The sequence below is a fragment of the Sabethes cyaneus genome, chromosome 2 (assembly GCF_943734655.1).
Source record: "Sabethes cyaneus chromosome 2, idSabCyanKW18_F2, whole genome shotgun sequence".
Taxonomy (NCBI): Eukaryota; Metazoa; Arthropoda; class Insecta; order Diptera; family Culicidae; genus Sabethes; species Sabethes cyaneus.
Genome location: NC_071354.1, coordinates 79246598 through 79262378, shown reverse-complemented (window position 1 = coordinate 79262378; position 15781 = coordinate 79246598). Strand labels below are relative to the sequence as shown.

General features: G+C 40.5%; 1 protein-coding gene across 3 annotated transcripts in view; it reads right to left on the bottom strand.

The window, feature by feature from the left end:
• LOC128738513 (solute carrier family 12 member 4) overlaps positions 1-15781 on the bottom strand; it is a 427692-nt gene that overhangs the window by 29315 nt on the left and 382596 nt on the right. For all 3 annotated transcript variants that reach the window (XM_053833713.1, XM_053833715.1, XM_053833714.1), the window contains exons 9-19: positions 14522-14627; positions 12426-12555; positions 12077-12198; positions 11891-11973; positions 11532-11667; positions 4907-5063; positions 4380-4772; positions 3449-3568; positions 2486-2848; positions 2231-2420; positions 1955-2170 (exon numbers count right to left, since the gene is read on the bottom strand). In XM_053833713.1, coding sequence (XP_053689688.1) covers positions 1955-2170; positions 2231-2420; positions 2486-2848; positions 3449-3568; positions 4380-4772; positions 4907-5063; positions 11532-11667; positions 11891-11973; positions 12077-12198; positions 12426-12555; positions 14522-14627 — 2016 coding nt within the window. The remainder of the gene's footprint in view (positions 1-1954; positions 2171-2230; positions 2421-2485; positions 2849-3448; positions 3569-4379; positions 4773-4906; positions 5064-11531; positions 11668-11890; positions 11974-12076; positions 12199-12425; positions 12556-14521; positions 14628-15781) is intronic.

Here is a 15781-nt window from a genome sequence, read left to right as displayed (position 1 = left end):
TTTCACGTCGAAAACAGAGTTGCTAGTAGTAGGTAATAATCTGTTATGAACAATCATGAAACGTCGAGTCGCATTTGTTATTTGCACGAGATTCGACAGTACTTCTATCATATAAAATATTGTTTACGGTGAATCTTATTATCAGTGAATTTTATAACTATATTATCGACACTCTACGATCGTTAACCTAATAACGAAAATTATTGGTATATTTAATGCTCAAATATTTACGTTGGCATCACTCCACATATACGTCCGTTCCCTTGGTAACGTACAGCAACGACGGTCGTGGATTCGGAATTGCAATCGAAACGAAGTGAAGTTTTTTCCATCAATTCAAGAGAACAGGGAAAAATCATAATAATATCTTACCAAATAACCGTTCGGGTGATAAATTAATGTTTTCTGTGCCTCAAGTTAAATTTAGCGCGTGATGTGACGAATGGAACGGCCGACAAAAATGAATGAAAAATCAACAGCGAAAAAGTGAAAACATGGTGATGAATTTTAATTTGGCAGAAATCACAGTATTTAGTGTAATTTATGCCCCAAAAAGTAATAGACCCTGTAGAATGCAACGTTTAGTGCTTCGAGTTGCAAGATCTTACTTGCTTCGAGTTGCAAGATCTGCCAGCAGGTTAGTTGAACTAATTTTATTTTTTTGTGATGGATTTCCGAGTTTATAGGAGCATGTTGGTACACTGAGAAGGGAAGGGAAGGGTGATATTCGGTGCTATACTGACTGTCATAAATGTACACTGACGACCTTGTCGTTAAGCAGGAAATTTTAATTGATACTCCCTTTACCATGACTGTGTAGCAAATAAATTGCACCTGATTAGTTAAATAACATTTTCACTTTCGCGAATAACCACACAGTGCAGTGGTTGAAACGCTTCTATTAAAACACACATTTTCACTATAAAAAATAACATTTACAGTCACCGATCACTCTGTTCAAAGTGCTTTTTTATATTTTTATCACACCCATGTAACTATTGAGGTTTCATTGCACTCTTATAGCAGTTTTTATGATAAATTTTGGTCATAAATGCCACTATAAGAGTGTAATAAAACCCAGATTATCAATTGAGTTTACCAGCCTACGATTAAAACAATGCGATTCATATTTTATTAATATATTCATATCGAAATCTGTGATATTGGTGAATGATTATTTTATGTATGAAACAGTGATTAAAGTGACAATTTTCCTCACATTCCTCTGAAACACATAGCGCATAAAAGTATCATAAATTTTCCCTAGAAAATAAATTACTTGAATCAAAACGGCATCTATGGCATGCTATCGGAATATTCAAGCGGGTATGAAACTGCTCTAGCATTTCAATTATTTCTGGATGAATCCAGCCGCCACCAGATGAGCCAATAAATAATTCAGTCGAGAGGCGGAGGTTCTTGTTTCGAATCGTTGCTCATGTTGCTGCCTGCAAACATTCCGAATCGGCAAACTACGAAAGCCATTCATTGTACGGTACGGTACGAATAAAACTATGGCACATCATACGGTGGGTGCTTTAAATAAAATGTATGCACTACTTTCGCGTGCGCCCATAACTGCCACTTCGAATCGCTTCCGTTTCATTCGGTTAACATGGCACTCCCACGCTCGGTTGTAGAAAGTAAATAGAGAGCAATAGCGGAAAACTGGATGCAAAAGGATTTTGTTGCTCCAAGCGTTATGCTCTGACTTTTTCTCTGTGCTGAAAATTCAATTATGCCAGACTGGTTGCAAATTCAGTGGCAAAGTAACATCTGAGAATCCCACTTGCATGTCGACATCACTCATGTTAGTGTCATGTTTCGAATAACAATAGACTGGATTGAATCCCTTAGCGGCACCTAGAGCACCACCAAGGGGTTATTCTAATATTATTAGCCTTTCTTCCTTTGCCTTTGGTGTGCTCGGGAATGGAATAAACCAACAACTTACCATTTCAACGACTTCCACTTCGGCCTCGATTCGCAGATGGTACAGGAACATCTTCAGGTCTTTTTTGATCTGGATCGAGTTGTCTTCCATCTGTGCGACAGTGAAGATTCGCATCTTGCAGTTTTTCCAGGAGCGATGTTGTTTTAACAAAAATGGCAGCAACATCAGCAGGCCGCCATCGTGCACAATCCACCAGATGTCAATGTTGCCGGCAATCTGTGGAAAAAAATCAGTCTAAGCATCAAATTTTATCGAAGATTAAGGGTGGAGCCTTACCTTATCCCCTGACGCTGGGAAGAAGTTAATTCCTTTTGGCACCAGCAGAGCCATTCGGGCAGCGCTAACATTGCGAACAGTCTGCAGGAATACGTGCCAAGTTCGGTCATCTTCACTCTGACGCCAACCGTACGGCCAACCCAGGATCACAGTGTTCGGTTTCATACCGCCAAGACCGATTGTTTGAACACTGTCGGTGGGAAAGCGTGCATTGATTGAGGTTAAGGTGATTTAATGTTATGACAATTTTCTTACGCATGAGACAGTCCTTCGGCGACATCGTTGGCGACCATAACATCGCAAAATCCTTTCAGCCGCTCTTCCTCCATGATTTTGCGGAGGCTTTGCTTGGCGGCAGCGGCTTCACCGGAACGTCTGGTGAAATCGCCCGGCACAAGCGATACAACCACTACCAAACCTTTGCCGGCCTTCAGTTGTGACGTTAGCGAAAACAGTTTGCGATACTTTGGCGTGAAGTCCTCGTTCAGCTTGGCCAGCATCAGGATCTGCGGTCGCCAGTTCTTGGTGTGCGGTGGTCCCTCCTCAAGGCGAAGCAGCGAGTAGCGGGCGGCCGACAGTGCGATACCACGGATTCCGTCACCCCATTCCTTTTCGGCTCTATTGATCAAAGATAGAGGATGATTGGGAACAGTGATTGATCGGTCAAGTGTGAGGTTTGAATCGATGGCTTCCGCCTGGACTATTGCAGGCTGGTGTAGCGCAGTAAGTATTAAATAGTTCTAGCTGATATTATAATGATGATAATAATAACGATGATGATGTGTGCTACTGAATGCAATATCGATGGAGTTATTTGATTTATGATGTTGATGCAATAGAAGTAAAAAAAACTTAATAAATTTCAAAAGTTAAATTTAGGACGGACGTCCTAATTTTATATGATGTGAACATTCATAGAAACTATTAGTTGAGAATTTAAAATACGATTTAATAACAATAATAAGAGTGAAATGACAAACTGAATAATCAGTAAAAAATATTTCGCAGCCGCAGTATCTCAAACATGAGTAGAGAATAATTTTGGCCTATTAAATCTACTACTATGCTGTATTATACTATGAAATATCGGAGCACAATTAATCAAAAAGAAAATCTGTTGCCCTCACATATAAAAATCTGAAAGCCAAACCGATTATTAGCGATGTGATATATTCATACAATAGTTTGTGGTTTGCGGAAACCACGGTGGCCACTTACCCTCGGTACTCGATGTATTTGTAGACCAGCACAGCCAGACCCATCGCAATCAGTGCGAAATACCAAGATGTCATGAACATAATCGACAAGCACAGCGTTAGTCCAATGAGCGACAGAGACCTGTTGCGGGTGTTCGGTTCGATTTATTGGCACAATTGTTGAGTGGAGCATCCGGTACCGGGATCCGGCGCGGTGGTGGTAAAAAAAGTTATTATTTGCAGTGTCCAGTGTCGATGGGGACGGAAAAACATTGGAGAAAAAAACATAAACGTACGTAAGAAAACATGCATCTCTAAAAGCTTTCCTCTGAAAGGAGGTGTCGTAATGTGAATGTATGGTTTGCGCTTTAACGAGCATTTTTCTTATTTATATTATCATGGTAATGTAAATAGTGGAAGTTTCTCTCTCAACTTTATGATGCTTTCGTACTTTGCAGCATCTTTATTTGTTTTCTTGGAATAAAATAAAAAGCAATTATCACCACTCAACTCAAATTTATGTTCAAAGAAAAATAATTCATAGAGTAATAGATACTAATAAATTGAAATTATACCACTGGGATGGGTGAGTAAAGTCCATTTCAATTAGTTGAAACGACATGGACTTAACAGCTGTTTTCGAAATTGTCTAACCAACATTAATATAATGATCCTCTGGTGAGACTGCAACCTAATTGCGTGTACTGAGCTTTCAAACGATTACTGGTGGACGATTTAAGTTGCTCGTTAGTCTGCTTTGAAAGTTTTTTTTAACCAGAAAAAAAATCATTCATTCATTAAAGCGCTTGTCGAAACTGCTGTGGAAATGCTTCTCACTGATAATCGCTCAACCGAAACTATCCATTTATCTTTTGTACTTGGAAAAGCGTTTCAACCTGACGTGCAGCATCAGGAAAGGAGCAAAAAAAATAAACTTCTTATCACTAACTTACCAGTGGTAGAACTTAAAACGCGGTCGCCAGTTCGGTGTCCGCAGAAGAGTTTGAACGGCACAAGCGAGATTGACAAAACCGTAGCACATCAGGAAGAACATGGACAGCAGCGGGGCGAGCAGATCGACGTTTCCCAACAGGATGCCACTTTGGCAGATTAGCAGTGTCAGAACAAGGGCACGCGTCGGTTCACCACGCTTCGACGACACAGCAAACGGTTCGAGAAAGGGGATGATGCCATCCTTGGCGATGGCCTGCAGCAACCTCGGGGCACCGGTTAAGCTCTGCAGTCCAGCGCCCAGCGTCGAAAGAAAGGACCCAATCAGGATGACCCATTGGTTCGGCCAGGCCATGTTTGCGACGACCAGTTTGCCTCCTATCGACTGTCCGAATCTGCCGGGAGATTGAACGGTATGAGCGATAAATTGAATTGTTATATTTATGGGCCATCCTTGCGGTGAGCAACTTGAATTACTTTCCGTCCCACAGGCATGGCACTGCGGCCGGCCGTATGCTATCATACTCACTTGTCTCGTAGCAGCAAATTGTCAACCGTTCCAGCGAACAGGATCACACAGGACAGATATACGGTCGATGTGGTCAGGATGGCACCGATGGTACCGATCGGAATACTCTTTTGTGCGTCCGCCAAATCACCGGATCGGTTAGAGCCCGCCATGATACCTTTGCGGGAAGAGAAAGAGTGTGTGCGTGCGAGAGAGAGGGATAAATTAGTGTGCTAAGCTCTTCAGTCGGGGAGCGGGTTTTTGGTAAGCATAATCAGCATTTATTTTGCTGCTTTAGTCAACCAACTGATTGTAATGTAACATTTAGTTAATCCTCTTCGGGATTATGGTAATAAAAATGCAGGAATAATCAGCAATGTAGAAATTTCCAGGTGAACTGTTGTTTGTTTTGAATGGACAATTAAAATTGTTTTTTTTGGAACATAATCTGCTCATTGATTGAGAATATGATCATTAAAGGTTTTAGGAAAAAGCATCAAACATTCGAGAGAAATGGTTCCTCGTAAATCATTTTTAGAGAATTATTGAAAATTTTAACAATACATGCAAATGTTCTTGAATCGTTTATTGTGTTACATACCAGGTTTTTAGAAGACTTCCAAATTAGTGTCAGATTATATAAATTCAAACACCATTCGTCGGATTCCTGTTTTTATCAGAGATCGAACTAGAATGCTACTACAAACAGAATGTTAATTGCATGTTAGTTGTAAGAATGGTTTATGTTTGAGACTTTTAACCATAGTTTGAAATTTTGAAAAATGCTTGGTTTTTTAAATATCTTCTAACAATATTGGTATTTTATTTGTTGTTAAAGATTGCTCAAAAATTTCAATTTATGGACTTTATACATTGAAAAGAATATAGGTATAATGATCGTTTTAAGAATTTAGTTTAAAGTTTCCAAAATAATTTTTTAAGGAATAAAACAAAAGTTGAACATATTTTCTAAAGCGGCCAGAATTTTTTCTTAAATTTTGTAGAAGCAGTTATTGAACAAAATGAAACCAAACGCACATTTATGTTCAAGTCCAAATTCAGATTCAAATGCATACCTAAATCCAAAAATAGCACGCGTTGAAGTCCAAATTCAAGTCCCAATTCAAGTTCAAAAGTCAAATGTAGTTTTAGGTCCAATTACAAGTCAAAGTCCAAATTCAAATGTAAATTCTAGTCCAAATCCATGTCTAAATGAAAGTCCAAATCACAGTTTATGTTCGTAACCAAGTCCAAGTGCAAATCCTGGTCCAAATTCCGATAAAAATTCAAATCAAAATCGAAGTTGAAATTAAAATCAAAATTGAAATCAGAATCGAAATTAACGTAGAAATTAGAGTCTAAATCAAAGTCAAATCGTGCAGACGATGTCGACCCGTACGCGAGCGAGTGTGCGAAGCATAACATCCAACGCCTAATCCATTGATGCAAATATACGACAAACAACCGCTGAGATGCTGTGTGTATACTTTCTGCTACAGACACACTCGCGAGCACACAGCCTCGCAGCATTGTTCTGCGCAGCCCGCTCGCAAGACTAACAGCTCGTGAGCTATGAACAGCACGCGTATGAGCCCTCACGGGGAAGAGCACGGACCCTTGTGAGCATTCGGTTTCCACTGCTCGGGTTGCAATGACGAGCGACGACTGTAGCTGATAGCTAAACACACACTTACAAACGTTGTCCCAATGCATGAAAAAAGGAAGGGAGTCCGGAGAGATGCTCATGCGCGTCTGTTCATTAGCACGAGAGCGCGTTTGTTAGAAAATTGGACCACACGAGTACGGGCCAAGTACTAATTGAAGACTGAATTCTAGTCAAAATTCAAGTTCAAATTCATGTTTAAATGCAGCTCTAAATTCAAGTCCTCATTAAAATCTAAATTGAGTCTAAATTCAAGTCCAATTCAATTCTAAATTCAAGTCCAAATTTGGGTTCAAATTCAAGCCTAATTTTAGGTTCAAATTCAAGTCGAAGCCGAATTTATGGCCAAATTCATGTTTAAATTCGGGTCCAAATTCAAGTTCAAATTCTGATCCAAATTCAAGTCCAAATCCAAATCCAAGTTTAAATTCAGATAAAAGTCCAAAGACTAAATTCAATTATAAACTCAAACCTAACTTCAAATCCGAAATGAAGCTCAAATTCCAGACTAAATTGCAACTTCTAGTCCAAATAAAGTCTAAATTTAATGAAATCCAAATTCATGTCGACATGTAACTCAAAGTCCAAATTTAAGGTCAAATTCAAGTTTTAATTCATGTTCAAATAAAGTCCAAATTTGTCGAAGTCCAAATTCTAGTCCATAATCAAGGCAAAGTTTAAGCCCAATTTCAAATCTAGATTCAAATCCAAAATAAAGTCCAAATTTAAGCCGAAGTTCAAAGAAAAGTCTAAATTCAAGACCAAAGTCAAAGTCCGAAGTCCAAGTCCGAAGTCCAAGTCCAAGTCCAAGTCCAAGTCCAAGTCCAAGTCCAAGTCCAAGTCCAAGTCCAAGTCCAAGTCCAAGTCCAAGTCCAAGTCCACGTCCACGTCCACGTCCACGTCCACGTCCACGTCCACGTCCACGTCCACGTCCACGTCCACGTCCACGTCCACGTCCACGTCCACGTCCACGTCCACGTCCACGTCCACGTCCACGTCCACGTCCACGTCCACGTCCACGTCCACGTCCACGTCCACGTCCACGTCCACGTCCACGTCCACGTCCACGTCCACGTCCACGTCCACGTCCACGTCCACGTCCACGTCCACGTCCACGTCCACGTCCACGTCCACGTCCACGTCCACGTCCACGTCCACGTCCACGTCCACGTCCACGTCCACGTCCACGTCCACGTCCACGTCCACGTCCACGTCCACGTCCACGTCCACGTCCACGTCCACGTCCACGTCCACGTCCACGTCCACGTCCACGTCCACGTCCACGTCCACGTCGACGTCCATGTCCGCATCCACGTCCACGTCCACGTCCACGTCGACGTCCATGTCCGTATCAACGTCCACGTCGACGTCCATGTCCACGTCCATGTCCACGCATCCACGTCCACGTTCACATCGATCTTCAAGTCCAAATCCAAAGACAAACCCAAATTAAAGTCGAAATCAAACTCGAAGTCGAAGTTGAAACCAAAGTTGATATCAAAATAAAATCAAAGTCAAACTGAAAATGAAGATCAAAATTAGGTCAATATCAGAGTCAGAGTCCGAGTCAGAGTCCGAGTCAGAGTCAAAGTCAGTCAGAGTCAGAGTCAGAGTCAGAATCAGAGTCAGAGTCAGAGTCAGAGTCAGAGTCAGAGTCAGAGTCAGAGTCAGAGTCAGAGTCAGAGTCAGAGTGAGAGTCAGAGTCAGAGTCAGAGTCAGAGTCAGAGTCAGAGTCAGAGTCAGAATCAGAGTCAGAGTCAGAGTCAGAGTCAGAGTCAGAGTCAGAGTCAGAGTCAGAGTCAGAGTCAGAGTCAGAGTCAGAGTCAGAGTTAGAGTCAGAGTCAGAGTCAGAGTCAGAGTCAGAGTCAGAGTCAGAGTCAGAGTCAGAGTCAGAGTCAGAGTCAGAGTCAGAGTCAGAGTCAGAGTCAGAGTCAGAGTCAGAGTCAGAGTCAGAGTCAGAGTCAGAGTCAGAGTCAGAGTTAGAGTTAGAGACAGAATCAGAGTCAGAGTCAGACCCAGTAGCAGAATCAGGGACAGTGTCAGAGTCAGAATCGGGGTCAGAGTCAGAGTCGGGATCAAAGTCAGAGTTAGAGGTCAGAATCAAAGTCGGAGTTAGAGTTAAAATCAGAGCCAGAGTCAGAGTCAATGTCAGAGTCAGAGGTCAGAGTCAGAAGTCAGAGTCAGAATCAAGGCCAGAGTCAGAGTCAACATCAGAGCTAGAGTTAGAATCAGAGTCTGCATCAGAGTCAGAATCAGTGTCAGAGTCAGAGTCAGAGTCAGAGTTAGAGTCAGAGTCAGAGTCAGAGTCAGAGTCAGAGTCAGAGTCAGAGTCAGAGTCAGAGTCAGAGTCAGAGTCAGAGTCAGAGTCAGAGTCAGAGTCAGAGTCAGAGTCAGAATCAGAGTTAGAGTCAGTGTCAAAGTTAGAGTCAGAGTCACAGGTCAGAGACTGAGAGTCAGAAGTCAGAGTCCGAATTAGGACCAGAGTCAGAATCAAAAGCAGAGTCAGAGTCAGAGTCAGAGTCAGAGTCAGAGTCAGAGTCAGAGTCAGAGTCAGAGTCAGAGTCAGAGTCAGAGTCAGAGTCAGAGTCAGAGTCAGAGTCAGAGGTCAGAGTCAAAAGTTAGAGTCAGAAGTCAGAGACAGAATTAGGGCCAGAGTCACAGTCAGAGTCAAAATCAGAGTCAGAGTCAGAATCAGTGTCAAAGTTAGAGTTAGAATCACAGGTCAGAGACTCAGAGTCAGAAGTCAGAGTCCGAATCAGGACCAGAATCAAAGTCAAAATCAGAGTCAGTGTCAGTGTCAGTCAGAGGTCAGAGTTAGAGGCCAGAATCAAAGTCGGAGTTAGAGTTAAGGTCAGAGCCAGAGTCAGAGTCAATGTTAGAATCAGAGGTCAGAGTCAGAAGTCAGAGTCAGGGTCAGAATCGGAGTCAGAGGTCCGAGTCAGAATTAGAGTCAGAGTCAGAGTCAGAGTCAGAGTTAGAGCTTAGAGTTGAGTTCAGAGCCAGTGTCCTATGATGTCTGTGATATATTTGATTCTACTTTATCCCGAAGTATATTAAATGTAAGAATTCGAGGCTTAAATTAATCAGTTAAATAAGCAATCTGTATTACGTTCACCGAAGTTGGTGGATAAACAACCAAATAAGTAAATAGAGTAATAAATTTAATCCGTGTTAAAACAAACCAAACTTTTCAGCTTTTATTCACTCCTAGAATAATTTTCTGATTTTCTCAATCAAAATCGACATCGAACCAGTAAGCTTGGTCTATTCGGTCTGATTGAACGACTATGATCTCTTCTGTAGGGAATACGGAAAGGTTTAAAAACCATCATCATTGCCAGCATGTTTCCAATTTTGTGAAACACAGTATATACGTGGCGAATTTTCCGTCCTCTTGATATCACGTGAAGCAGTGGAGTGTAGTAATGAAAAAAAAAGAAGCCAAAACGAAAAACTCCATGCAGGTTTTAGAGCGCTGGCAGCTGCTTGAGAAGTTTGACTCCGGAGGAAAAACACCCTGCACTAGGGGAAAGCCAAACACCGGATCGTAGTGGAAGGATATTTTTTTGAGTGAGTTTTCCTTGGTTCTGGTAGCCACTGCTGGAATCGAGCGTTTCAATGGCAACGGCTGAGTATTCTGTGTTGTCATGTTGGGAAAAAGTTTCCCAGTCTGTTGTTTTAAACTCCGTTCGGTTGTACGGAGCTTCTCAGTTCACAACAAGCGCAGCGAGCTTTTCGAGTTGAGAATTTGATTATTTTGACATGCTGTTTTTATTTAGTATCTACGCAACTTTATTCAGTACTAAAATGTGAAACTTGAATAAATATTAAAGCTAAAAATTTAGAGGTAGTGGTGACTGTTGGGTTAAAACCATTTTAAACACAAAAAAATCAAGCAATCTAAATTGCTTTGCTTAAATTTTGATGAAAAAAATGCATATTGTCAAATGAATGCCCATAATGTATTTACTGTTTTGATAAACTGATTGTTTCATAATACATTTTTAGTAAATAACAAGTATAAAAAGATACTTATAAATTGACTTTTTTGCTTAACGTCGACCACCGCTCCGTAGATGGGTTGGATCAAACCCGAAACCGGTTAGCGAAAAAGGTACTTTTAATGTTTTGTAAGAATCATAAGTGATGTGTCTTGTTTGTTCGTGTATAAAAAGATAAACCAATTTTTCGTTAAACCATTAAATAGGTTCAGGAAGTCAGGTTGAATAAAAGGAGGAAATCAACATACTGAAAACTATTTGCTTCTCTCCTCCGCTTTATGGTTAGTTAAAGCAACTTCATTATCACTGCTTCCATAGCAAGCCCAAGTGGTGAACTTCTTGGTTATTAATTTACCGCTTGAATTAGCTAAGCATTCCCATGTCGCTCGGCGGGCGTGGGGAAATAAATTATTGTACTTTATTCAGCCATAAATCTCCATTTCACGTTTACCTTTTGGCGACATGTACCCGCGGGGAACATATTTTTGTAAATTTAGAAGAGACAGCTTACGACGGTGCTTAAATGCTAGCAGCAACCAACTTTAAGGCGTGTCCGCAAAATTCGGCTGACATTTGACGAGTCACGTACATGCACTTACCGGAGTAGACATTTGATCCACTTTAGTTCTTCCTTTTGCTCGGAGTGATTGAAGGAAGAGATATTTTCTTAACAAAGTTGGACTTAAAAACAGAACCTTGCTATAACACGTTTGTTCATAGTCGAATTTTAAAGTGATTATTTGCTTCCATTCATATTAGAGCAATATTTTTGAAGACACCTTCGTGACCAGATTGAAACTATAATTGATTGACTCCATCATTTTACAAATGGTGGAGACGCATTGTACTTTACAAGTCAATGACCATAAATTTTGCATCAAGAGAGCAGAGCAGAGGAAATTTAATAATAAAATCAAACTGTTCAAACTTTAAACCACGTAAATGGTATCGTATAAAACGTAGCTACTTTAAATTAACTTACCTGTTACCGAGGGGAAGAAGATACCGATCAATATCGTAAATGCGGTGGTAAGATCGGCGTAAACTTGATTGTACGTTGGTCTGTCCATTGGCTCGATGTGTTCCGGGTCCAAACCGTAAGAGATGTACTGCCCTTCCTACGGAAACGATGATAATAAAAAAAAAATAAAAAACGATATCAAACATAATTAGTTTACGTGCTCAGCTTCCTGTACTCGGAAACTGTCGAGCCGCGGTCGAGTGGTTGGACAAAAAATTGTTCCAGCATGACTTCGACCACCCGTACATTCCAACATTGCAAGCGAGCAATCAGTTTCGTCCGGGTACCCTCGCTTAGGATAGACGCTAATGGATACTCACTTGTAAAAACGACGGAAACAGATTTTCGAAAAACACACCACTTTTAAGTCCCTTGATGCCTCGCACGAGTGAAACGTTTTGCTCTGGAAGCGAAATTTAATAGAAAAGAAGCAGAGCACAACAAGAGCATGAACATGAAATGTGCTTTCTTGAGGAATAAATTAAATTTTCCGCAGTGCCACTTACGGAGGAAGTAGGGGTCACATTCGCCGTTTTCGCAGAATACATTGTAGAGTGGTCCGCCCGCCTCCTTGGTGCAATTGTCAACGGCAATATCCTTCAGTAGACGTTTTCCGAGTACGCACATGCTGGAAAGAAAAAGTTTAAACGATACAATAATGCCACTGTAGTTCAAACAATGGAGAAACTGGTTTGATAAGTTAAAGCATATTCGAAAGTGGATTAAATTTTGGCTTTGCAAGCAAGAAGGCACTTTTTCGGGGCCCGAAAAAGCGCAGGATCAGGATTTGATGGAGCATGAATACCTCTCGCAGAAAACATGTCTGGTCTGGTGAAAATATCACTGCACACTTACAATAGCTTATCGTTTCCATCGACGTTGTTGATGATACCGGCGTAAACCGCAATGATGGAGAATATGACACAGGCCAGGGCGACGGTTGCGAATTTGTTCACGAATTTTACGCCCACGTACACGATCAGACCTGGACGGAAGAATAAAGGAAAATATAGCCGTGTTGCAACGAATTTAGATGTGTTGTGTGGGCATCTGAGCTCAGGATGCTGGTTGGATATGTGTGGCCACTGGCCACTCACTGGACGCAGATTCGCTGTGCGTAGGAAACAAACGCACAGAGGAATAAATTGGCAACGACAGGAAGGGTCACAATTAATTCTGTTTGGTAGATATAGTTTCTGTTCGGCCGTAACTCAGTGACTAGATTTTCTGTATCGCTTATCTATAGGCCTGTTGTTGATTGGTTCAATTTGCATGATAAATTGGATGCAATATGCATCGGCATACGTGGTGAACCGGCAGGTGTACTGAATATAAATGGTAAGTTGCGTTCCATATGCTTTTTCCCGTATCACATATGATGCAAAAATTAAATTGAACGCAAGTTTAGCGTAGCTTACAGGCTAAAATTAAGCCCTTAATCATAATATATTTACATAATATTCATTTGGAATGCTACTTAATTGCAGAGCCGAGAGGAAAAATTTTGTTAATCAGAAAAAATAAGAATGAGAAATTGTAATTCTCGTTTCTTTTGGGATAAAAAGGGAAATTATAATGTACAAAAGCGAAAAACTCATATTAACCCGTAAGTATCCAAGATTTTATTTAAGAACGCTGAAAATTCAGAACCACGTACGTTAATATTGCAATAACATTGCATATTGCAATATATGCAATAGTAATACTGCAATAATAAAATTTTAATGTTGATGAAATCAAAATCTTTCACATTTTCAAATTAAAAAGTAACATTTTATTAATTATCAAATGTGGATGATTAACAATGTTATAATATGACGGCTGCTGCAATGCGAACTAAAAAAAGTAGGAAAAAAACATACGACAAATCAATAGATCAAGACCCAAAACGGATGCCTAATTGGGTCAACCCATTTACTGTTCTGTTCCATAAATTAATCGAAATAGCCTATTCCTTTATCCTTGGTCCATCACAATCATTCGCCGGAACAGCACCGCCGCTGTCGTCATTCTGCTAACGACGAACACGAAGTTGAATATCGAATTCAACATGATTGTACGTATGTATATATGACTCTGTAGGCACATCGCACGTACGTGCGCACACATATACCGCCAGCCACCACTTGAACCATCTGCTGCCCCGGTGGCCATCGCGAAAACCGGCTCGAACTTGTACAGATTTGCTCTACAGGACGTGATTTATTTATCGTTTCCGCGATATAAATTAATCCAACCGGTCCACTTCAGCACGGTATCCGGATTACAAGCATGCCGTGCTACCGCGTCCGCGCTACCGCTGCTGAAGGACCAAAGACATAAATAGGATGCATCTTGTACGGGTGGCAACGAGGGGCGGTCACATAGCAAATATGCATGATTTATGGGTGGCATTATTTCGCCGTTGACAATGACTACACGCACGGGAACATGAATATATATCTGCCTTCGCAATCGTATCGTATCGTGTAAACGTATCTTCGACGATTTGTGCGAAAACTAAATTATTCGTGAAGCCAAGGTTTAGTTCGGCGATATATTTTGCAGGATTGCTAGTCATATTTTGTTTTAAGGGCTTTGAAGAATCTATTTTTTGTTGTTTCACATGTATTTCGAATGCGGAAGTCTGTAGACATTTGTTCCGATGAGATGTCCTTCCCGACCCAGAAAAAAACTGATTAAAACGGTCGAATTGTGAATTCGATACTGTAGCAGATGCAAGATGAGAGAAAATATTTTTTTCGTCAATATTGCGTTTGCAAACTCTTTGCAAAAGAGATATAACATTTTGTTTGAAGGAACAAAACAAGTTCCTTTCGATACGTGTAAGTTGATGATATTTTTTTTGTAAATTTTCTACTTTCAAAGTTTCCAGTTAATTCCAGTCCTCCGAGCTCCGTTGTGTTGTCGTTATATCAATAATGTTTATTTCCAATTATAACTGTATTTACCCATAACGCATAGCAGACCGGTGCCGTACACACGAAAGTTGTTGTACATCGCAGAAGCGTCTTTAGTGAAATCGCCGAATATCGACAGCCAGGGTGCCATGTACGTCTGAAAAGGAAGTAATGAGAAAAAAAATTCCAGATTAGGAAAATCATATGTAAGTTATTAAAATCCTTCAAGTCCCTCAGGAAGTTGAACCCATGCGAGGTTGGTGTCTAGACCAAGATTGCATCTGAATCCAAAAATAATATATTGCGCCAGAAAGATTAGGTTTATTTATATTGTTGTAATTTACAGTAGGCAAATATGCTGATATTGTTGCTGTTGCTAAGAGTACTGCACTTAGTTCAGCTGCGTGATTGGGGTGCAACGTGACATTTTCTTTATGAAACCTCCAGTATTTTCAGGGCCGATAACGATGTCAGCCATATTCAGAACTATTTTTCCGGGAACGAGAAAGGAGTGTTAGCCTTGTATTTGGCGCTATTAATAGCTTTTAAATTGACTACATGTTAGAAACAAAGATTAGAATTTATCGTTGTAGAGAATAGAATTGCAATTGCAACTATTTTTATTTGAAAAATAAAATAGATATACCTAAGTTGAAACGATTGGACCTGTGCCCACATAGGATGTGACTTGGTGAAAATCACGTTCGCGTAATCAATTACTACAGTGAACGGCACGATTTCGGTATGAAATAACGAGTGCAAATTCTTCAACCATCCGGTTATTCACGCACAAAGTGGCAATTCGTTCTCACTTAAATCCTATGCGCCTCTAAATGTCGTTTCTTGTCGAATTAAATATATTTTAACGACAGCATCTTGACACAGAATTTGATAAGAAATTTTATGGAAATATTAAGACATGTCTAGACATTAGCTACACTACTGCAATTGCAACCGTTGTAGTACTTGATAAGTGACCCATTGATTTGTTGTTTACTTTAAGCTATTAGTTTTGTTAAGGGGTATGTACACTGTATCACTGGCATGCTCTGGGTTGGAACTGTCTCATTTTCTGCTTGAATTTTTTAATATCAAGCCTTATAAAGTATGAATGATATGAATGAGATGGCTCTATAAAGTTGCAATATTGTTGGCAGCAAAAAGAGCGTTGGAGATAGCAGCCCCATAGCGCCATAAATACAAAAGATAAAACTATACTTTCTTCAACAACATTATTGATAAAGGGTGTCCCACATCAAATTGCACCACGGAATAAACGCTGTAGAAAATTACCTAATTGACCGACAACTT